This window comes from Mustela putorius, unplaced genomic scaffold, assembly GCF_011764305.1.
Source record: "Mustela putorius furo isolate JIRA1106 unplaced genomic scaffold, ASM1176430v1.1 tig00003987_pilon_pilon_pilon, whole genome shotgun sequence".
In the NCBI taxonomy this organism is placed as follows: domain Eukaryota; kingdom Metazoa; phylum Chordata; class Mammalia; order Carnivora; family Mustelidae; genus Mustela; species Mustela putorius.
Genome location: NW_025422126.1, coordinates 3,102,234 through 3,124,129, shown reverse-complemented (window position 1 = coordinate 3,124,129; position 21,896 = coordinate 3,102,234). Strand labels below are relative to the sequence as shown.

The following is a 21,896-nucleotide window of genomic DNA, read 5'->3' as shown; positions in this document are numbered from 1 at the left end:
AGCCATGGAGTCCAGGCCCGGGCTGCCCAGGAATGCGGTGTGCTGGGCCCTCTCCCGGGCCTCTTCCCACCCAGTCCAGGTCGGCGTCCCCATCCTTCTGTCCCTTCATCTTTCCCATGTCCGAACTGGTGACTGACATTCCTTGGGATTCCCAAATCTCCAAGTTCCATTCCCAGCTTGGGTGCCAAACTAAGAGGAACGGCAGAGTGACTTTGGGCCTCGTTTCACACAAGCAGCCCCGACAGGTCAGGGAGGGTTGTGAGCGTTGGGACACCTGCCTATCATCCTCTAGGGCTTTAACCCTGAGCGTGAACTAGAGCTGTCTGGGAGCAAGAAGGCCAAGCCCCATGGGAGACAGGAGGTGGCCCCGCCTGGGTGCTGGGCCCTCACAAGGATCTCCCTGCACTTCCCTGGCCATTGAGGCTGTTGGCTGGTGCCTAGCGGGGGCACCCTTTCTCCACCACCCTTCCTCCTCAGTCACTTCCGGCCTGCTGAGGAATCGGGCCCTCCTCTCCTTCCATCGCAGCCTCCAGGGAGCCTGAGGTGATGGGGACAGTCACACTGAATAGCAAACGGGCAGCAGTGGAGCTCTTGCCTCTTTGCAGTTCCTCCAGGGGCTCAAGCACCTGGAGGAGCCAACAGTGCTCGTGCTGTTAGGCTCCCTCTAGATCCCTCCCTCCCTCTGCTCCTCTTTCCTGTGGGAGTGGGGTGGGCTTGGGGTAGAAGGGCTGCCCACCCTCCCCACCTTGTCTGGCAGTCTGCTTCCCAGTGCTAATCCCAGTGGCCATGTTGCTAGCTCCAGCCGACAGCCCATGCAATTTGGGAAGAAGTCTGAGTATCTGTGGCCCTTGGCAGTTTTTGGGAGAAGTGCTGGGTATTCAGTATTTACTAGAATTATAGACTCAGTCCCCTGTTCCTGTCCCCAACCTGGGAAGGTTGGGGCTGGGAATAGTGGCAGTAGTAGGGTGGTAATGGGATGTCAGCTCCCCAGATTCCGTTCTGAATCTTGAGGCTGCAGGGCTCTGGCAGGCCTGTCTCTGCAGCCTGGGGACAGAAGCGAGCGTGGGCAGATGGCTCGGGCAGCCCCTGCATATTGGGTCGCCTCACTCTGGTCCTGCCAACCAGTCCAAGCAGCAGGCTGTTCCGTAATTGGAGGCCAGAGAAAGGACCAGAGTTTCTTCTAGGAACACTGGGGATTTATCTGGGGAAATCTGATTTCTCAGGACAACCAGGGGAAGGCCTCCTGAATCTTGTCTTCACTTCCTCCCCTGCTCCAGGTGGAAGAACTGAGTAAGAAGCTAGTTGATCATGACCAAGCCAGCAAGGTGCAGCAACAGAAGCTGAAGGTAGGACACGGTGGGGGCTTGGGTCATCCTCCTTCAGCTCTCTATAAGCCCTCAGGCTATGGTGGGTGTGGGGGCAGAGGAGGACCTTAGAGTCTTCCATCTGCCTGTGGCTCAGGAGCCCTTGCTTGTGCCCCCTTCTTGGAGCTCTTGAGGGAAGACGAGAATGACTCCCATCCCTCAGATCTTCATTCTGCACTACACTAGCTCCTAGTCCTGTGTGGTTTAACTAATGAAAAATTCAGCTTCTCAGTCGCACTAGTCTCATTTCCCTTGCTTAGTAGCAAAGTATAGCTAGAACTGCCAAATTGGACAGGGCAGATACAGACCATTTCTATCACTGTAGAAAGTTCTTTGGCTAGCACTGCTCTAGACAGCTTAACCTTGAGGAGTGTTCTCAACATTTATATTACAGTGCAGCTTAATATTTGTCTAAAAGACTTCATTTATTTGACAGAGCATGAGGCACATAAGCAGGGGGGAGCCGCAGAGGGGAGGGAGAAGCAGGCTCTCTGCTGAGCAGGGAGCCCGATGTGGGATTCGATCCCAGGACCCTCGGATCATGACCTGAGCTGAAGGCAGGCTCTTAACCCACTGAGGCACCCAGGAGTCCCAGCAACTTAATAGTCTTTTTTTTTTTTTAAAATTGATAGATTAAAAAAAAATTTTTTTTTTAATTTTTTATAAACATGTATTTTTATCCCCAGGGGTGCAAGTCTGTGAATCGCCAGGTTTACACACTTCACAGTACTCACCATAGCACATACCCTCCCCAATGTCCATAACCCCACCTCTCTTCTCCTAACCCCCCTCCCCCCCGCAACTTAATATTCTTAATACTTACAGCAGTGTCATCTTCTTTGGTTTAATTATCTGCTTTTTTGCAGTTCAGGCTTCACAGCTTTTATCAGGGGTAGGGGAATTAGGTGCCACTGGCCTTGGGGCTCACTAAAGCTCTGTTTTTTTTTTTTTTTTTGTGTTTTTTCCTCAAGATTTTATTTATTTATTTGACAGAGATCACAAGTAGGCAGAGAGGCAGGCAGAAAGAGAGGGGGAAGCAGGCTCCCCGCCGAGCAGAGAGCCCGATGCGGGGCTCGATCCCAGGACCCCAGGATCATGACCTGAGCCAAAGGCAGAGGCTTTAACCCACTGAGCCTCCCAGGCGCCCCAGCTCTGATAGGTCACAGGAGTTGGTGGGAGCTGAGCTTTGTTTCCCTCAGGTCCCCTCCATGATAATTGTCTGATAAACATGCTTATCAGGGTGCCTGGGTGGCACAGGCGGATTTAAGTGTCCGCCTCTTGGTTTCAGTTCAACACAAATTATACTGACCACTCTTGGGATACTAACAGTCTGATCTCCATCAGAAGTAGGGCATCACGTTACCTCGCTACCCTCCTTCCCATGATTATTGATGTGGGTCTGAGTATAATTTGAGATCAGCTCTCCAATATCTCCTAAGCTTTTCAAAAGAGTAGTTTTGGCTAGAAAGGCAGTACAGAATAGTAAATATGCCAGCATCATTGGTAAGATGTCATTTAATTTCTCTTGACTATGGTTAGCTGAAAAATCTGCTCACAATGGTTTGACGAGATAAACTGAAATAATTGCTCCATTCTAACATGGGAGAACGTGAGCACAATAAGTGGAGATATCAAACTCACAATCCAAATAAGTAGCAGAAATTTGAGCAAGAATTGATTCAAAAGAAAAACAAATCTCAGTCTTGCACAGAAGCCCCTGCAATGTTCTCATGGCTGACACAGGCTGCATTAATAATACCAGCAAGACTTAGCAGTATACGGAGATGTTCTCTAACATTTCTATTATATATTCACCAGGCAAGGAGTGCATTTTCCCTTTTTTAATTTCAGTTCAGGTTGTGATCTCAGGGTCATAAAAATGAGTCCCACGTTGGGCTCTGCACTCAGTGTGGAGTCTGCTTGAGATTTCTCCCTCTGGCCCTCCCGCTCATACTTTCTCAAATACATAAATAAATCTTAAAAACAAACATACTGGGGCGCCTGGGTTCAGTCAGTTAAGCAACTGCCTTTAGCTCAGATCACACTGAGCAAGGAGCCTGCTTCTCCCTCTCTCCTTACGTGTGCTCACTCGTTTTCTCTGTGTCTCTCTCTAAAATAAATAAAATCTTAAACCAAAACCCAGATGCTTATTCTCCAATTGGGGGCCTTCCCGGGGCTCGGAGATGTAGGTGAGGTAGGGCCAGCTAGTTCAGTGTCTGCTGCGAGCTAAGCACTCACTGGCATTGCAGAGGGACCAGGAGCTGGATGTGGGCCCTCCTCCCGAGGAGTCTGTGGTCTGGATAGGAGGCAGTGCAGTATTATAAATGAGCCCCCACAGGCCCTGGAGTCGGGTGGACCAAGGTTCAAATCTTACTGTGCTTTATGATCATCAGTATGTTTATATCTCTGAGCTCAGTTTCTTCATCTCTGAAATGGGGATGAAGTTACTTCCCACAGTGGTTTTGAGGTGGAAAAGAGTTCACAGGTCCTCAGCTCATGTGCCAAATGTCTAGCTCCATACTCTGTAACCAAGTGTTCCTGAGGCTCAGTCTCTGTTGGGGAGTAGGGATTCTCCTTGGGGAGACTACTCATGGAGAGAGAATGAGATGGTTTGTGCCTGGTCACCAAGAAGGCAAAGATAGGGCTGTCAGAACTCTGCCAGAAATGGCATTAGCTGGACAGGGAAAACTCCTGCAGAATGTGGACCTTGACAGGGTATATGGTATGTCCATATTAGGTGGGAGTTGTGGGCAGGGGTAAAAGGATTTTTTTGTGCATGTCCTGAGCGAGAATACAGGAGTCTGAAAAGACCCACAGAGCCCAGGAGCCTAGGGCAAGTCAGTGATTTTGGGTGGAGTGGAGAGAACAGTCACCCTGATCAGTGTTTGTCATGCTTTCCAGGCCCAGGGAGGGGAGAGCCAGCAAGAGGCCCAACGCCTCCAGGCCCAGCTGAATGAGCTGCAGGCCCAGCTGAACCAGAAGGAGCAGGCAGCTGAGCACTATAAGCTACAGGTGAGGCGCCCCCAGCCCTGGACCCACTGCCTCCCACCCCCCAGTCCCTACCCTACCCCCACCACCCACCCGCCCTGTCTGCCCACGTAGATGGAAAAAGCCAAGACCCACTATGATGCCAAGAAACAGCAGAACCAGGAGCTGCAGGAGCAGCTCCAGGGGCTGGAGCAGCTGCAGAAGGAAAACAAAGAGCTGCGAGCTGAAGCGGAACGGCTGGGCCGGGAGCTGCAGCAGGCTGGGCTGAAGACCAAGGAGGCTGAGCAGACCTGCCGCCACCTCACCGCCCAGGTGCGCAGCCTGGAGGCACAGGTCAGTATCAGCGTGGCCCGACTTCCTCATCAGCCTCTTCTTGTTGGACCCCTATGACACCCCCCTTCCCCACCTCCAGGCTGTCCCTGCCTGAGGCTTGTCTTCATGCTCCCCGGCCCTCTCCTTCTCAGGTTGCCCACGCTGACCAGCAGCTTCGAGATCTGGGCAAGTTCCAAGTGGCAACTGATGCCTTAAAGAGCCGGGAGCCCCAGACTAAGCCTCAGCTGGACTTGAGTGTGGACAGCCTGGATTTGAGCTGTGAGGAGGGGACTCCCCTCACCATCACCAGGTGAGGAGGCACCCTGCCACCCTCTTGTCCCCCAAGTGCCTGCTGTCAGGTTGTCCTGGCCACTGGGCCTCGTAAGATAAAGATGTGGTCCATGGTCCCTTTGCCGTCTGGGAGCTTATTCATCAGGAAGTGTAAGGAAACCCGCGCACAGGTGGGAGGGCATGTGTTTGTATAGGGCCCCATGGGAGTAAGAAGAAATGAGGGGTCAGAAGGGGCTGCCTGGAGGCTGTCACTTCTGCTCAGAGTCTGCAGACGAGCTGAAAGTGTGTGTGCCTGGTGAACAGAGGGGAGCAGAGGGCAGAGCTTGAGAGAGCCTGGCTGTGCTGGCAAGTGAGGTGAGGAGGGCTGGCTGCGATCCCCGCTAGACCTGATCCTAAAGGCATTGAGGGACCTCAGAAGGGTCGGAAATGAAGCAGTATGTCGTCCAGTTTGCATCTGAGAAAGCATTTCTCATAGCCAGTGAAGCCGACGCTACAGACACACCCAGAAAATATTAATGCATTTATTTACCCCTCACAATCCTCTGAGGTAGGTTCTGTGATTAAGTACTTAACAGATGAGACTGGGGCATAGAGGGGCAGTCATTTGACCAAGGTCCCACAGTGGTAGAGGTAGGCTTGAACCCCTGCTTGTCACCAGGCTCGTACCTCCCCTCAGGTGCCACTAAGTCTAGGTGAGAGGAGATAAGGCGGACTGGCCAAAGAGATGTGAACGGACGAGCTGTTGGGTAGGATTGTGGCTGGGGGTGCACAGCTGGAGGCTGCTCTTGTTCTCTGGAGTGGGTCATCCAGGAGGAACACTGTGGAGCTGGGTGTCCAGGGGGCGATGTCTGGGATAGTGGAGTCCCGGAGTTGCCAGTGTTAAGGAGCTCAGAGAGCCGTGGGAGTAGATGGGCTCACCCGGAATGGAGAGGGAAGGGAGGGCCTGGGGTAAGGGCTTTCCTGGTTATTTCTCAAAAATCAGAGAAAAAAATGGGGTGCTTGACCTGGTCCACTTGTAGTAAATGTAGGAGTTGGTAACTTTGCAGCAAAGGGATGAACAAAATGCCTTTTCTACAGCAAGCTGCCTCGAACTCAGCCAGATGGCACCAGCATCCCTGGAGAGCCAGCCTCACCCATCTCCCAGCGCCTGCCCCCCAAGGTAGAATCCCTGGAGTCTCTCTACTTCACCCCAATCCCAGCTCGGGGTCAGGCCCCACTGGAGAGCAGCCTGGACTCCTTGGGGGACGTCTTCCTGGATTCAGGCCGGAAGACCCGCTCTGCTCGTCGACGTACCACGCAAATCATCAATATCACCATGACCAAGGTCAGGCTGCTGAGAGTGGGACTGTAAGCCAGTCATGCTCCCTTGCTCATAAGGGCATCTTCCCCATCGGGTCCTCACAGTAGCCTCCCAAGGCTGGCCGGACTGATTAAGCTGTATCTTAAGATCCCAAGAAACAAAGGCCTCTTTTGTAGAAAAGCGCAGGGCTGAAATTGGATGCCTGTTGGTTTTAAGGCAGGTTTCTTTCCATGGGTAGCACTGAGCCTGTGCAGGCTGAAGGGAGATAATGTGAAGTTATTGCCCAGCCCTGGGTCTCCAGCACACCACCTGGGTGGCTGAGATGCGTTGTGGCCATCCAGAGGCTGCCTGCCAGGCTGGAAACTCTGGCTGGTCCTGTTCCCATATCCTGAGGAGGTTGGGGAGTGGGGAGGTACCTTTCATGCAGCAAAGCGCACCTCCGTTGTGTGGGTTGCCCTTTGCTACCAAGAAGCTGGAGAACTAAAAGATGGACAGGGTCATGGCCAGCTCCAGTTGAGGGGACAGTGGAGACTATGGGATGAGCCTGACTAGCCCAGGACCAAGCATTCCAGCCCTGGCTCTGCCACTTGCTAGCTGAGACCGGTAGGCCGATCCTTTATTTTTTTACACTTGGATTCTAAACTGGTCTGATACACAACTCTGCCTGCCTTCCTTCAAAGCACGGTCAACAGGCAAGAGAAAATGGGTATGGCCTCAGCACCTTATGCAGGATTCTTAGCAACAAGGCCCGTTTCTTGCAGATATGCAGCTAAGGATCCCTACAAAGCAGTGTGGGAACACAGGCATTTTAGGAAGGGGAACGGGAGGCTGCTTTGTGGACTGACAGGGCCCCACCCCACCGGATTAATTCTCTCTTCCAGAAGCTAGATGTGGAAGAGCCGGACAGCGCCAATTCATCCTTCTACAGCACCCAGTCCGCCCCTGCCTCCCAGGCTGGCCCACGAGCCACATCTTCTACCCAGTCTCTAGCCCGTCTGGGCTCTCCTGATGATGGCAACTCGGCTCTGCTCAGTCTACCAGGGTACCGGCCCACCACTCGCAGCTCTGCTCGCCGCTCCCAGGCTGGTGTATCCAGTGGGGTCCCTCCAGGTGAGGTGACCATAGGCGCTTGAAACACAGACCCTGGCACAGGAAAGGGACAAACTTCTAAAACCCTAAGGCTAATTACCTTCCAGTACCTTGCCTGGCCCTCTTCCCTGTAGTCTCAGGGCCTTGTCTGTCCCTTAGGCTGCTCTTCATCTCAGCCTGGGTGAATGGGAAACATTCACACAAGGGGCCCAGGATTCCCAGCCTTATAGTGATGGTCAGCTCAGGTCCTCTGTTACCCCATCTCAGGGGGTAAGGGGTGCCAGAAGAGCTCTGCTGGGCCAGTGTTCTGTTCTTAGATTCTTCCTGAAGATTCTTGCCCTCCAGGACCCCCTAGGTCCTGGACCCCAATTCCTGGTCCTGTTTCTCTAAGGTGTCACAGCCTCTGCGGAAGATATCCTTTGACCTCCCCAGAGGGAGAGTGGTGAGCCAGCCCCACGGTAGAAATGCCCTATAAGCCTTGCCCTGCTATCTGCAGCCCTGAGCACAATAGGACTCTGAGGCTCCAAGCCTCAAGTCCATGGGACAGGGGGACAGAAGTGGTGGACACAAAGGTTAGCAAGATGCCAGGACCAGGGGGTGACCCCCTGCTGTTCCCCTCACTCTTCCTGGCCTTCCAGTCCCACCTGCTCCTGTCTCCTGGCCCTCCACAGGAAGGAACAGCTTCTACATGGGCACTTGCCAGGATGAGCCCGAGCAGCTGGACGACTGGAACCGCATCGCAGAGTTGCAGCAGCGCAACCGGGTGTGCCCCCCTCACTTGAAGACCTGCTACCCCCTGGAGTCTAGGGTGAGCTCAGGCCCCAGGCCAGCTCCCCTCCTCCTCCCTTAGCAAGCCACCCCAGTACTAGTCACTTATCCTAGTGCCCTGAGTCTCTGGCCTGCTGCAGAGGGTGACCTTATGCTTCCATGGACTAGCTGGCATAGAAGGGTTTGGGGTGAACTCCCTGTGGGCAGCCCTGAGTGTGTGGAGGTCTGCTCTGCCGCCTCCTGTGGCCATCCTGCAGGGCAAGAGTAGAGGAAGACAACGGCAAGGAGGCCTTCTGCCACAGAAGGCCTGAGCTGCCCTGCACATCAGGCCAATGAGGAGTTCTGGGGGCAGTTCTGCCCCCCCCCCTTGACCACTTCTTCCACCCCATGCAGCCTTCTCTGAGCCTGGCTACCATCACAGATGAGGAGATGAAAACTGGTGACCCCCGGGAGACCCTGCGCCGAGCCAGCATGCAGCCAGCCCAGATAGCTGAGGGCACGGGCATCACCACCCGGCAGCAGCGCAAACGGGTCTCCTCAGAGCCCCATCAGGGTCCTGGTACCCCAGAGGTAGGCAACCCTGGCTACTTTTTGTCCTATCAGCTTGCCTAGTCTAGCCCAGCTCCCCAAATTTGAAAAGTGGACTAAAGGGGAGCCTTCGCTCTCCAAGGGCTTGATGCAGAGACACATGTCTGGCTTTGGATGTCAACTTCTCTTCCCCATAGTCTAAGAAGGCCACCAGCTGTTTCCCACGCCCCATGACTCCCCGGGACCGACATGAAGGGCGCAAACAGAGCACTACGGAGACCCAGAAGAAAGCTGCTGCTCCGGCTATTAAACAGGTTAGTACAGGGGGCTGGAGGGAGCCCCTGGGAGGTCTTGGTGGCAGAGTGTGAGTGCAGCCCAGTTTAACAGCCCCTCTCTCCCCAACAGGCTGACCGCCGCCAGTCCATGGCTTTCAGCATCCTTAACACGCCCAAGAAGCTCGGGAACAGCCTGCTGCGGAGGGGAGCCTCAAAGAAAGCTCTGTCCAAGGCCTCTCCCAACACCCGCAGTGGGACCCGCCGCTCTCCGCGCATTGCTACCACCGCGGCCAGTGCCGCCACTGCCGCTGCCCTCGCTGCCGCCACTGCCACCCCTCGGGCCAAGGGCAAGGTGGAAGCACTGACAGGGAAGGGGGTGGTGGACTCTTAGGAAAGTGGGTGGAAGTGGGGTACTCCCCCAGGCCACCCTTCGGGAGGCTTCCATGACAGGGCTTAGGTAGGCTGCTAGAGGTGGTTGCAAAGTGTGGGTGCCCCCTGCCTTGGTTACCTGCTGGTGGAGGAGAGGAGACTTAGGGCTGCTTGGGCATAGCTGGCAACTGAGAACCTGAAGGTAGAGGTGTCCGGGTCACTCCCAAGAAAGGGATCCTAGTCAGGGGCTTTGGGAGCTCTGAGAGGCCTCCTTGAGCCATCTGGTTCAGGCTGGCATCACCGGTCTCCAGCCGTGCATGTGACTATGTTTCTCTCTTCCAGGCAAAGCACTAAAGGGCCAGGACCAGTGAGAGGCCCCCACCTGTGTCCTCAATGCCAACCTCGCCTGGTCCTTCTCCTTCTACTGTCCCTTTCAGTGCCTTCTCTCAGCTCCCAGGCCAACAGTGGCCAGACCCCTAGAGACAGTGATGCGTGCCCACACCCTGGCCTGGTACCTGGATCTTCACCGGAGCCTTCGCTAGGTGAACAGATGTGTCCACAGAGTTGGCCCCGGAGGCCTGGAGAGTCTGGGTCTTCTCCCTACCTTGCCTCCTCATGTTTTCTTAGAGCGAAGTCACTTCTTCATCACAAACAGACTTGAGGCTGGCTTTGAGTGGCTGGGCCCGAGGCCCAAGTCAGACCTCCCCAGCCTCTGGATCCAGAAGGGACCATTGGAGGAGCAGGCCCTGATTTCCTGCTGCTCTTGGTGGCTGGGCCCACTAGGGCCCTGCGCTTTTTAAGTCCAGGACTGGGCACTGACCTAGTGGGTGCACCCATAGGTGCTCCCATCCACCCAAGGGCTTGGATGCCCAGAAGATCCTTTTTTTCAGAACAGATGGGCCCCACGCCTGGGTGCGGCAGCAGGGGCAGGGGCAGCCTTCAGCTGCAGCTCATCCCCCACCTTCCCCAGACTTAACTCTGGGGTGGGATTTGGAGTGATAGGAAGGTTTTTAAGGGCCAGGGATGGATCTTTTCTAAATGTTATTACTTGTAAATAAAGTCTATTTTTCTCCCTTAAGTGCTGAGCGGTCTTGATCTGTGCAGGAAAAGGGAAATTTCGCTCTTTTTAGAGCACATCTTTTGTCCCTGCCAAGTTTTCCCAGCTATGTACCTTCTCTCCTGGCCTTGTCTTTACATTCTGAGTAACAGTCCCTCTCTTCCCACACTCCCTCTTGGGATGAGCCAAGTTCTGTAAGTGGAAGGACGGCTTAAATGACAGGCAGATGTCACACCTCCAGTGAAAAATCATTTATGCACGCCCACTGTGGGCCCTGCTGGGTGTGACCAGGATGCACCTGTGGATCAGAAGCAGCATTTAGCGCATCCCTTCCCTGAGACAGTCTGTTAGAGGGAGGCCTGAGCTGCAAGAGCGTGTAGACCCCAGGGAAGAGGCGACGACTCAACCAGGCTTGGGAAGTCACCTGTCGCGATGATGAGGCAGAGGTGACGTGCTGGAGGGTGGGGCTTCTTGAGTAGAAGGCAGACCGGTCTTCAGCCCAGCCTGGGGGAAGTGAAGGTAGACAAGATCAGGCCCAAGGGTGGGGGACATCTCTTGATCACCTTCCTCTAGGCCATGCCTCCCCTGCCCGAGTCCCGAGTCCCACTTAGGGAACAGTGGACAGTAGCGGGAGGCCACTCTGGGCCAAGCCCATCCTTTGCTCCCCAAACCGCTGCTGCTGTCCGTGGAAACCTTCCCTCTCAGGTTCCTCACCCAGAGCTGAGCTAGGATGACATGGCGCTGGGCAGTCTGGTCAAGATCAGCAAAGACACAAGAGAAGTTGGTATTGAGCAGGGTGGGACTCAGCTCCTCTAGCGCCAAGGTCCGCCGCAGCTGGATGCGTGCACCCTGGTACTCCCTGCTGCAGCAGAGGGCGGAAGGCCATGAGAGAGGACCACAAGAAGCCCCCTCCCCTCCTGCTGGCCTCACTGCTGCACCCCTCACCTGGTACTGCCCTCTTGCAGCCGACCTGGGAGGTGCTCAATGAAGGAGCCATTGCCCATCCAATAGAGGATGCTGAAGGTGGAGCGGCTGCAGGCGGTACAGGACAAGGTCAGCGTTCCATCTAGGGGACACGTGTGGCTGTTAGCTCTTCCACAGGGCACACCGTCCCCTGTCATGCTGCCCTGCCTCCCAAGCCCCACAATTCAGGAGCCTGGAGTGCTGCTGTGAATACACCCAGGTGGGAAAGTCTGCTAATGGGGAAGTGTGGTTGTCTACAGGGAGACTCGGCTGAACAAGAGGAAGTCTGGGGATGGGTCCTTGGTTCAGGTGAACACTCCCTCTGAGCTTATTTCTTCAGGATGACCTTTTCCGCTCTGGTGACTCTAGGAGCCCTGGCCAAGGAGGCAGTGGCAGGAGGCCACTGCTCCTCTGGGGTAGCCAGAGACCAAGGGGGCTGGGCGGGGGAGGGAGCAGGGAGCAGGCTGGGCCTTGGGGCATACTGCAGTCGAGGCTCTAGGAGTCCTCTGACGATCCTTATGGTGGCATTCTCTCCATCCCACTGGATAAGGAGCACCTTGGGAGCTGGGCCCTAAACCCACACTCATGATGCTGGGTGGGAGGGAACGTGCTGAATGCTCTGGTAAGCTGGCCCAGCTGGTGGGGCTACATGGCAGCAGGTTGGAATAGGGTGCAGCTCAGGAGTCAACCCCACCCTTGAACCCTCTGTGCCCACAACCCACCCCAGACCACTGTGTTCTTTTGGGCTCCCATCAAAATTGCTCCTTACTCAGTGCGATTTCCATTTCTGGCCAGGTCACCTCCAATGCTGGGCACCGCTTAGCTCTTGGGAGCCAGGAGGGGCAGGGGTCCTTTGTGACCCCAGCTGAGGCAGTGGCAGTGGCCTGAGGTACAGGTGTGGCTCCAACCAGGTGACAGATCATGTGGGCACACAAAAGCAGGACTGGCAAAGGGCTGCGATCTAAGGGCAGGACAGTCATAGAGGTCAACTGCTGTCTGACTGCCAGGTATGGTCGATATCCTGGCCTGGATGCAACTCTGGCCCAGAGATTCCTGGGCTCGGCCCAGGGCATTGGAGGAGCAGAAGGGGTTTTGAGGCCCTACCCACATCATGGCCCTTTTCTAATGGAGGGCAGGGACATGTTGGACTGCAGCCAGAACCACAGGACTTAGACAGAGGCTGAAAGCCATAACACAACAGCAAAATGGAGTCGTCCCCCCCCCCCCCCCCGCCACTCCCCGGGGTAAGGCTCAGGGCCACCCGCAGCACTCCCTTCTGTTCTCAGACCTCATCCTGCCCACCCAGGCCAGCCCCGGGTCCCACCTGGTGTCCAGTTCTGTCCCATGGTCTTGATGGATGTGTCAGGAGCTGGCGTGCCTGGTTCTATTTATCTGTAACAACTTCCTCTCTGGGGCTGGTGGGGGAGGAGAACGCCAATCAACTACTTCTCTCAATTTCTCAGTGGCTCGATCCTAGCCATTTCCATGGACCTGCCCTTCCTGGGGGTTCCAGAGCCCTCCCTTGGTCTGAACTCTAACGGGCTGCCAGGTACTGCTGTTTACTTACGGCAGGCATCCAGCACAGGCTGGGGCTCTTTCAGCACTTGGCAACAAAGCTGAAGACCATCCAGTGACAGTCCTCCCCACACCAGCTCTTAGTGTCATTATTAACATTATGCTGAGTGTGCCCTAACCCCTTTGTTACAGGGATGGAGAAACGGAACCACACAGGGGCCAGGGACTTACCGCGTCGCAGAGAAAAGCAAAGCCGCCTTCTCTGGAGCTGGTTCTGGGAAGGGCAGAATTAGTGAAATCCTTCTGGGAAAGCATTGTCCCCTCTCCCTTCTATTTCACTTTCGCTTGTCAGCAAGCGCTGAATTACTAACAGAAGTTACACAAGCATGACCCCAGCCTGTACACTGCACCTTTTCTGGAGCCGAAACTCATGCTGGCTGGAAATCTACTGCTAACTCCCAGGTTCCTCTACTCTCCTGATTATATCAGACTGGGTCTTTAATGCCTGCTCAGCATCACCCTCCCAGGGGCACAGATGGGATGAACCTCATCAAAGAGTCTCTCCCAGGTGGATTCTTCCCTCCCAGCCCAGGGTCAGGGCTTCGGCGTCCACCTTTGCTTTTCAGAACCACGTGTCTATGTGAGCAGGCCTCACATTTTTTCTTTCACATTAACACCACTATTCAAGTGGTCAACTCTTCTAGGCACTGGGGACCCTAAGTTGGATCACTTTGACCATTTCAGTCTCAATGTCACACCAACCTGTTCATCCTGGTCATTCTCAGGCTCCCTACTCCCTCCAACCACCGACCCCCCCCCCCCCACAAAGCCTTCTCTCTTCTCTCATCCCACCCATCCCATCTCTTTGGTCAGAACTACAGGTCTGGGTCCACTAGGAAGACTAGGTTTCCCCCTACCTGGCTCTCGAGAAGCCCCGAACAGCCCTCTTCTTCAGAATCCCTGCTTCTTGAAGCTCCAGTCAGTCCAGCTGTGTCCAGCCCCGCTTGGGCCATGCTGCGGGAACTGTGCTGACAGCATTCTTTGGCCTTGTGTGCAGGAATCTCTCAGAGCCAGGCTGAGGCCTTGGAACACGAGCTGGAGTGCTGGCCCTAAAAGGAGGGGGGAGGGCACTTCCCGGGGAAGAGGAGGAGCAAGCAGCCTAGTGCCAGCTCCAGCAACAACAGAGCTATAGAAATGCACAGTCTGGTGGCTGATGGGACAAGCGGAGCCGGGGCTGCGGCAGGGTCAGGACTAGGGTGAGGTGTGAGAGGCAGCGGGGATGCCAAGCTGGAGGAGGCACTCACGATTGGGGTCGTGCTTGTGTCTGTGGAGGCAGAGTGGACCAGGACTGGTGACCCAGGCCACACACAGATATCAACACGATGGGGAAGACCCAAGTGTCCGAGATTTGTGGTCTCTGTGATCAGGGGCCAGGGATGCCAGGGACAGAGCCAGGGAAGCCAGGAGATGGAACTAGGTTTGGAGGATGCATCATAAAACTCCTCCCCGGGAGTGCCAGTATCTCCAGCTGTTAGGCTAGGAGGCAAGGCTGCTTGGGGGCTTCTGAGACAGTCTTTTGGGGATGAGATTGGGGGATGTGACGGAGAGGAGACTGGACTCAGAGCAGAACCAAGACAAGAGTTGGGCTGTTGGGAGGACATGGGACTCAGATTTGCTGAAGTATGGAAAGAGAGCCTTGGACAGCCTGGTCTTGGCTTCTCACATAAGCCTGACCCATAGGGGACAAGAGTGAAAGGACAATCCCTGCACCCTTCAAATGGTCCCCATTCCACTCTGAGAACGGGCCCACTGACATGAGCAGTGGGGGACCATGCAAAGCCACAGCTGGGTGAAAGAAGCTGAAGCTGAGGGTGGCCCATGAAAAGGGGTGTTGGTAGCAGGCAAGGCACTGACCTCACCTCAGGTGGTAAGGAGAGAGTCACCCAGTGATGCTCCAGGGCCCTTCTGTCACAGGACAGGAGTCTGGCATCCCACCATTCCCTCGGATAAGGGGTGGGGCCAACCACCCCTAGGATCCAGCTTTCAAATGGAAACAGCAAAAGGCAGCAAAGGCGAGGCACTCCCGGGGACCCCAGGGAAGAATAAAGCAAGATGGAGGTTCAGCTTTCCAACCCAGCTCATGGAGCTTTATTCAGAATGGAGTGACAAGATCCTGCTTGGCTCTTGCTGCACTTGAAGGCAGGCCCTGCTGGGCCACATTCCCTAGGAACCCTGTGCTGAAGGCCCACGTTTGTCCTCCCACTTCCTTCAAAACACCTAGGGCCAGAGCTGGGGCCTACCTGGAACCTTTTTAGAACCCACACTTGCCTGGGCCTTGCCCTCTTCTCTTCATACCCACCACCACTCCTGTGGCCAGGCCCAGGCAGGACCCATGAACGTGGAAGTTGACAGAGGGATATTCCCTGGGCTGGGAATCCCCTGGCAGCTTCAAGGGAACACTGTCTGACGATAGGGAGAAGTCCTATCTGTCACAGTTCTACTGCCGCACACGAACAGACGCACATGCACACCCTCACACAGGCTTTCCAGGAAGGAAGTGACGTGGCAGAGTGGCCTTTGGCGTGTGTCACCACTTCCAGGCTGAAGGGTCAGATTGCACAAGAGGCCTTCAATCACTGCTGCCAACAATAGTTCCCATGGCCCAACTACACACAGATAGTCCCTGTTCTTCACTGGGGGCATGTTACCCAAACTGCTGCTGCTTTGGGTTTCCCCCACACAAATCCTCGGTGAACTGTGAGATCCCAGGGCATCCCTCCCTGCAAAAGTCAGGACTAGGCTCCACTTGCATCAACCCTATGGGTCCTGGACAAGGGAAGACAGAGTTGACACAACACCGACTGAGGGGCCCAAAAAGGGAGGAAGGAAGACACCTCACCCCCCATCAGTGTGTATCTGTGGTACCAGGCAGAGTCCATGGGCTCTCCCACTCTGAGTGAACCAGGCTGGCGCCCCACAGAGGGAAGGAAGGGCAGGGGGCAGGGGTGGGGCGGCTGAGGCTCTCAGCCAGAGATGAGAAGGCTCCTTTAAATCAAAAATGTGGCTCTGCTCCCGCCCTGCTCAAACAAGGAAGGCAAGGCCTGGAAGAGTTGGGGGCAATTCCTATGCTCCACAATAAAAAAGGTTTTTAAATATATTCATCAAAATAGTTTTCTTTTAAAAAGCCCCCACTGCTGACAGCCCCACTGGCTGGCTCTCCACCATCTCCCTCCCCAGCCCAGGCACAGCCAGAGGGGTACTGAGTGGCCCAAGTGCCCCTTTTGAGTCTTTCCCACCCAGGTCGTCTTGGAGGGCAGGGAGGAGAGTGCCCTGAGGTCCATAGCAGGCGGATGCTCTTCTTCCTGACTATTCCAGGCCCAGGACATAGTTGATGCCTTGTACCAGGCCAATGATGACAGGCTGCCAGGCTACCAAATATCGAAGCCAATCCAGCAGTTGCCCGTACATGACGTGAGGCCTCTCCCAGCTGTCAGTGCGTTAAAGAGGCTATGTGTCAGAGCTGCTGAGGCTGGGCTCAGGGTTGGGTGAGAGGTTCTGCCTACTCTCTCATCTGCTCCACAGAAATCAGCCTGCCTACAAAGAGAAGAAGCCCCCACCAGCCTCTCCATGTTAGGAGGAAGGGCTGAACCCAGAGATTGGGGGAGGGAGGTGAGAAGGGAAGGGTGGAGAAGTGAAACTAAGCTCCTGAAGACCGGCATGTGTAGAGAGCCTCCAATAACACCTTCTTAAGGATGGGCCTGTTGGTGTGAGAGCACACAGTCTGACTGCTGTAAATTCATCTGTGCCAACGGCTTCAGGGACGTAGGCAGTGGGATAAGGTAACCTCAAGGGTTCTTGTAATGTCCCAAATGGTAGGTTTTGTAGGTCAAGGAAGGGGCCGAGTCTAGGGGCCAAGGCAGAAGGGAACAGGGAGCAAGAGGCTAGTCACAGGGATAACCCCTGGCAGAGGCTCTAAGGAATCCCCACGTACCACTAAACACCAGGCCCTACTGAGGCTGAGCAGCCCCAGAGAGGAGTTCCCTTCCTTTCAGTTTCGAACTAAATTGCTGGGTAAGACAGGGAGTCTGGGAATCCAGCTCTGGGGAAAGGACTGACTAAACTTCATGACACTGCAGGGGAACGTTTCCAAAAGCATCAGGAAGAGCAGCCTGGCCCAGTCCCTGGGAACTATGGGGAAGCCCCAAGCCTCTGCCTCACCATGGGGTTACTTAACTGTTCTTGAACTAGACCCTAGAAGAACCAAGCAAGGAACCTTAAGGGGACAGACCAGAGCCTCTGGTTTGGGGGCTGTGGGAATATGCTGGGAATGCAGTGGCCCCTGCCCAGCCTAGCTAGTATCCAGGGGATAGGGAACGCTGCCACTCAGGGCAGTGGGGAGAGGGCAGGGAGAGACCTGGGCCGCGGGATCCCAAGGGTAGTGAAGGGCGGACCAGAGCAGTGGCTGGGCAACTTCCAACAGACGGGTGATGAGGAGGAAGAGGAAGGTGAGGGAGGGCAGCATAGGGAGGGCCGGCAGGGTACAGAGGAGTAGCTCAGAGGAGCAGTGGTCCCATGTTGAAAGGGGACAGAACAGGGAGTCTCTCAGCCAGCCTTGTACGCTGCGGGCTCTGCACAGGCACACGGCCGGTCTCCAGCCCCACAGGTCACAGGTGAGGCACCACTCATTGGTTAGGTAACCTTGAGTAGGTTTTCAACCTCTAAATCATTTCATTTTTTAAATGGAGGAGAATATTACTGATGTCATCAAGTCACTAGAGAATGAAATGAGCTAATATGGGCAGAGCACTTAACCCAGTGCCAGGCACAGAGGAAGCAAACAGTAAATGGGCTGCTACTGCTACCAATTTACTCTTGAGGGATCCAGAACTATGATGAGAATCTGAGCTGTAAGTCCTACTTTTCCACCCCCAAATTCCCTTGATCACAAACCAAATAGAACAGTGCATATGTGCCAGGGTAGAGGGTGGAGGGAGGAGGAAGGGCCCTGGGAGGACCCAAATGCAGAGTGACGCTGGCCAGGACTTTCTTCCCATTGCCCATTCCCAAACAAAGGATACGGGTTGCTGAACATCCTCTTGAGGTCTACCTTCTCTTTGCAGTAGGGACATGTCTGCTTCTTTCCCACGATGCACCAGCCACGGATGCAGAACTCGTGGAATCTGAGCACCACTGGTCAAGGGAAATGGTGGGCAGCCGGGATGGCACTCGAGCCCCATGCTCGTGGTCAAGGCACCCAAGCACTAGCTCTGGAGAAAAGTTCCAAATCCTGTCTTCCCCTCTTTTTAGCTGTATAATCTTGGGCACATCCCTTCTTTCTGACCCTGCTTCCTCACATGTGAAGTGAGGATAATGATCTCCATCTTACAGGGTGTTTATGGGGGAAAACGGAGATAATACACGGCACAGAACGGGAGCTGGGCAAGCACAGGATACATACTGGAAATGTTATTCAGGAGAACTGGATTCTGACACCGAGGGAACCAGCTAGAGGATGCTCCAACATCGGGGCCGTGAGTGCAGCTTCGGGCTCCTTTCTGATTCAGCCAGGCTATAAACTGTTTACGTAAGCGTGGCTCCAGGGTGTGGCAAAGGGGGAAGGAGACCACAGTTTCCACTCCTGGCAGAGTCAGCTTCCCTGGCAGAGAACATCGCCCAAATGCATGGCCTCTAGTGACTCTCCCGCACTGAAAGGTCTAGAGAGTATGCCAGGGTCATGGCTGCCCCCTCCCCTCGACTAGAATGTGCATGTGGCAGGAGAGATGAGGCCCAAGGGCTCCAGGCAGGATACACGTGATTGCAAGACAGCCTATATGTGTTCTCGATGATGCCCTCTTCACTGACATCCACAAAGATCTGCTGCCCACACACGGCACACACACTGTCCGAGAGGTGTTTGGTAGGCATGCCCGACTCGCTGTAGAACTGAGAGAGAACAACAGGAGGAAAAGACAGGAAAGGTGTGAGAATCAGCCCAGCAGGATGATACCACAGAGGCCTATGTCTTCTCAAGAGGAGGCAAAGAGGGAGGGGGAGGCCCCACACCTATAGAACATCTTTTATATGCCAAATCGACCTCATCTTTGCTGGCTGGATGGGGAGAAAGGGACAGACCACAGATGGGTTGGGAAGTCAGATCTAACAGAAACCTGAGCCCTGGCCTGGTCAGCATCAGGGACAAGGAGATCAGGAGGTAGAAGGACTCAGAGTCGGTGATCAGGAGCTATGTCAGATAAGCCACACTGTGGCCAGACTATGCTTTCACTGGAGACAGACAACATCTCTTCTCTAAGATTCAAAACAGTCAGATAATCTGGTGCAATGTGGGTTGGGGACAAGGGCATTCCCAAACTCTTATGGCAGCAGCAAAAGAGGTTCAATCCTTTTGGATAGCATCTGGCATGATGTCTCAAACTGCCATGCCCTCTAACTGTTCATTAATGTCACTTCAAGTAGCTAAAGTAAAAATATCAAAAAAGCTTCATGTATACAGATACTCATTTAAGCACAATTTATAATTAAAGAAGTAAAGAGTTAAGCAATTCCCCCCAAAAGTTAAACAGAATTACCATATGACACAGCACATCCATCCTTACATATATTCCCCAACTCATGACAACAAAGACTAAACACACACTTGTAAGCCAATACTCGCAGGAGCGTTACTCACAACATCCAAAAGGTGGAAACAACCCAAGTGTCCATTAAAAGGTAAGGAGATAAAACAAAATGTGGTATATCCACACAATGGAATATTATTCAGTCATAAAAATCATGAAGCTCTGATACACGCTACAATGCATGAGCCTTGGAAACAGTAGGCTAAGTGAAATGTCTAACACCAAAGGACAAATATTGTATGATTCCATTTGATATGATAAAATACCTAGAATAGACAAATTCATAAAGACAAAGAGTAGGTTAGAGGTGGCTAGGGTCTGGAGGAAGGGAATGGGAGTTACTGTTTCATGGGCACAGAGCTTCTGCTTGGGGTGATGAAAAATCTTAAAAATTTTAGTGGTGACAGTTGCACAACATTGTGAATGCAACTAATGCACTGAACTGTACATTTAAAAAATGGCTAGGGGGGCACCTGGGTGGGTCAGTGGGTTCAAGCCTCTGCCTTCGGCTCAGGTTATCCCAGGGTCCTAGGATTGAGCCCCGCGTTGGGCTCCCTGCTCAGCAGAGAGCCTGCTTCCCCCGCTCCCACTCTGCCTGCATCTCTGCCTACTTGTGATCCCCATCTGTCAAATAAATAAGTAAAATCTTTAAAAAATAAAAATAAAAAGTGGCTAGGGGTGCCTGGGTGGCTCCATTGTTAAGCGTCTGCCTTCGGCTCAGGTCGTGATCCCAGGGTCCTGGGATTAAGCCCCGTGTTGGGCTCCCTGGTCAGCAGGAAGCCTGCTTCTCCCTCTCCAACTCCCCCTGCTTGTGTTCCCTCTCTTGCGGTCTCTCTCTCTCTCTGTCAAATAAATAAATAAAACCTGTAAAAAATGGTTAAAAGGGTGAATTTTAAGTTATATAATAGAAAAACCCATAAAATAATAAAAACAAGCAAAGAAATGGAAATAATCATGCTTGATCGGAAAAGGAGAATGCCCAAATAAATTTGGTACACACTCAAGAAACTTAACAGGCAGTGAGGCAACTGAAGCCAGAGATATAACAGTCAGTGTCAAAAAGTAGCGTACAAAGCTGGAAGCACAACATGACTGGTATTATATGTAAAGACAAGCCCAAATCTATACAAAGAAAAAGATCACAAGGAAATAGATCAGAATGTTCACACCAGGGATGTTTTGATAGTAGGTTCATAGGTGATGTTTTTCTTTTACCTACTTTTCTGCACTCAAATTTTCTTTAATGAATATATATTACTTTTAGATTAAAAATTATTTATTACCAGTTAATTACAACAAATAACCAATTCCATGCTCCAAAAAGAAATATCAAGTTTTGCACAATTTCCTTGTGGTTTATTGTTACACAACTATATAGCATTTTCCCCCTACCCCAAGGAGAAAAGACTTGAAATTTATTTGTTGACACTTTCTAAGACCTGTTTTTTTTCTTTCCTTTGCCTTAAAAACTGTGGTTAAAAACACATAATATAGAATATACATCTTAACTACTTCTAAATGTATTGTTCATTAGTGCTTAGTATATTCACACTGTTGTGCAACTAATCTCCAGAACTTTTAAACATTCTGTAAGACTCTATAATGGATTGTGAAAAAGCTTTCTGCATTTGTTATTACAATCTCATCTGGACCTGTCAGGTAGATTTACTGCATCTAGCCTTTTTCTATTTCCTTAAACTTGAGTTTGCTCTCTTTTTTTCTTCTGTTTCCAAACACCTGTCTTTTTAAAAGCCAAAACCCTGAGGTTGGGTGAGAATGGACAGGGCACACAGGTGCTGGGACAAGGAATTATGAGAGGGTGACACTAGCTGACTGCCACTTCCACTCAACATGGAGGCTTTGCTTACTCCAAGGTGCCCTTCTGAGGAACAGCCTCTCAGTCATCAGAACTGCTACCGGATACCAAGAGTCCTCAAGGGTAGGAGGCAGAGATGCCACAGTGCCCCAAAAATCCATTACAGAGCTTCCTGCCTTCACATACACCTTACTCTCTTGTAAACCCATCTGAAGCAACTCAAGGTGAGCTTGAGTGGTTACCACAGAACACCAGAGCAGCCCTAATGCTGGGTGAACCAAAGCCCAGAAGAGGAAAGAGATAAGAGAGGACGTGAACCCAGACCCTCTGGACTCCTACCCAAATTCTATCCAAAGTGTCCTATAACATCTGCTGAATGTTCGCTGTAGAACAATCAGCTACTTAGCTCACTAAGAGCCAGTTACTTGAACGTTTCCGGTTTATTTACTGAGAGTTAAAAAAGAGGGGCAGTCTGCCTTCGGCTCAGGTCTTGAACGTTCTGCTCCGGGGGAGCCTTTTCCTTCGCTCTACTGCCTCTCTGAGTGATCTCTCTCTGTCAAATAAATAAATAAAATCTTTAAAAAAAAAAAGGCAGTGGAAAAGGATAAGCTAAGTCAGGGGAC

General features: G+C 53.1%; 3 protein-coding genes across 17 annotated transcripts in view; 1 reads left to right on the top strand and 2 right to left on the bottom strand.

The window, feature by feature from the left end:
* Positions 1 to 10,362, top strand: part of NUMA1 (nuclear mitotic apparatus protein 1) — a 77,636-nt gene extending 67,274 nt beyond the window's left edge. For 8 of the 9 annotated variants that reach the window (XM_045071473.1, XM_045071476.1, XM_045071479.1 and 5 more), the window contains 11 exons: positions 1,278 to 1,346; positions 4,266 to 4,376; positions 4,467 to 4,685; positions 4,817 to 4,974; positions 6,033 to 6,279; positions 7,137 to 7,365; positions 7,983 to 8,152; positions 8,506 to 8,682; positions 8,838 to 8,954; positions 9,046 to 9,267; positions 9,627 to 10,362. In XM_045071473.1, coding sequence (XP_044927408.1) covers positions 1,278 to 1,346; positions 4,266 to 4,376; positions 4,467 to 4,685; positions 4,817 to 4,974; positions 6,033 to 6,279; positions 7,137 to 7,365; positions 7,983 to 8,152; positions 8,506 to 8,682; positions 8,838 to 8,954; positions 9,046 to 9,267; positions 9,627 to 9,638 — 1,731 coding nt within the window. In that variant the 3' untranslated portion in view covers positions 9,639 to 10,362. The remainder of the gene's footprint in view (positions 1 to 1,277; positions 1,347 to 4,265; positions 4,377 to 4,466; positions 4,686 to 4,816; positions 4,975 to 6,032; positions 6,280 to 7,136; positions 7,366 to 7,982; positions 8,153 to 8,505; positions 8,683 to 8,837; positions 8,955 to 9,045; positions 9,268 to 9,626) is intronic. The other variant, XM_013064275.2, reaches the window with a different exon arrangement.
* LOC101693714 (interleukin 18 binding protein) lies at positions 5,462 to 14,786 on the bottom strand. Of its 4 annotated transcripts, none has more exons than XM_013064289.2 (7): positions 13,737 to 14,786; positions 13,051 to 13,093; positions 12,629 to 12,719; positions 12,074 to 12,265; positions 11,287 to 11,407; positions 11,056 to 11,203; positions 10,578 to 10,845 (listed from the first exon to the last, which is right to left on the bottom strand). In XM_013064289.2, exons 3-7 carry the CDS (start codon positions 12,648 to 12,650, stop codon positions 10,762 to 10,764), a joined length of 567 nt encoding a protein of 188 aa, XP_012919743.2. In that variant the 5' UTR covers positions 12,651 to 12,719; positions 13,051 to 13,093; positions 13,737 to 14,786; the 3' UTR covers positions 10,578 to 10,761. The 4 variants fall into 4 exon arrangements, with proteins under 4 accessions (XP_044927417.1, XP_012919743.2, XP_044927416.1 ...); XM_045071481.1 differs by having other exon boundaries at positions 11,056 to 11,200; XM_013064290.2 differs by lacking the exon at positions 13,051 to 13,093.
* A 152-nt stretch (positions 14,787 to 14,938) lies between these two features.
* RNF121 (ring finger protein 121) overlaps positions 14,939 to 21,896 on the bottom strand; it is an 89,822-nt gene continuing 82,864 nt past the window's right edge. For 3 of the 4 annotated variants that reach the window (XM_013064284.2, XM_004768164.3, XM_013064283.2), the window contains 3 exons: positions 18,629 to 18,762; positions 17,898 to 17,999; positions 14,939 to 16,306 (listed from right to left, as the gene is read on the bottom strand). In XM_013064284.2, the coding sequence (XP_012919738.1) occupies positions 16,186 to 16,306; positions 17,898 to 17,999; positions 18,629 to 18,762 (357 nt within the window). In that variant the 3' untranslated portion in view covers positions 14,939 to 16,185. Of the gene's footprint in view, positions 16,307 to 17,897; positions 18,010 to 18,628; positions 18,763 to 21,896 lie in introns of all 4 variants that reach the window. The other variant, XM_013064285.2, reaches the window with a different exon arrangement.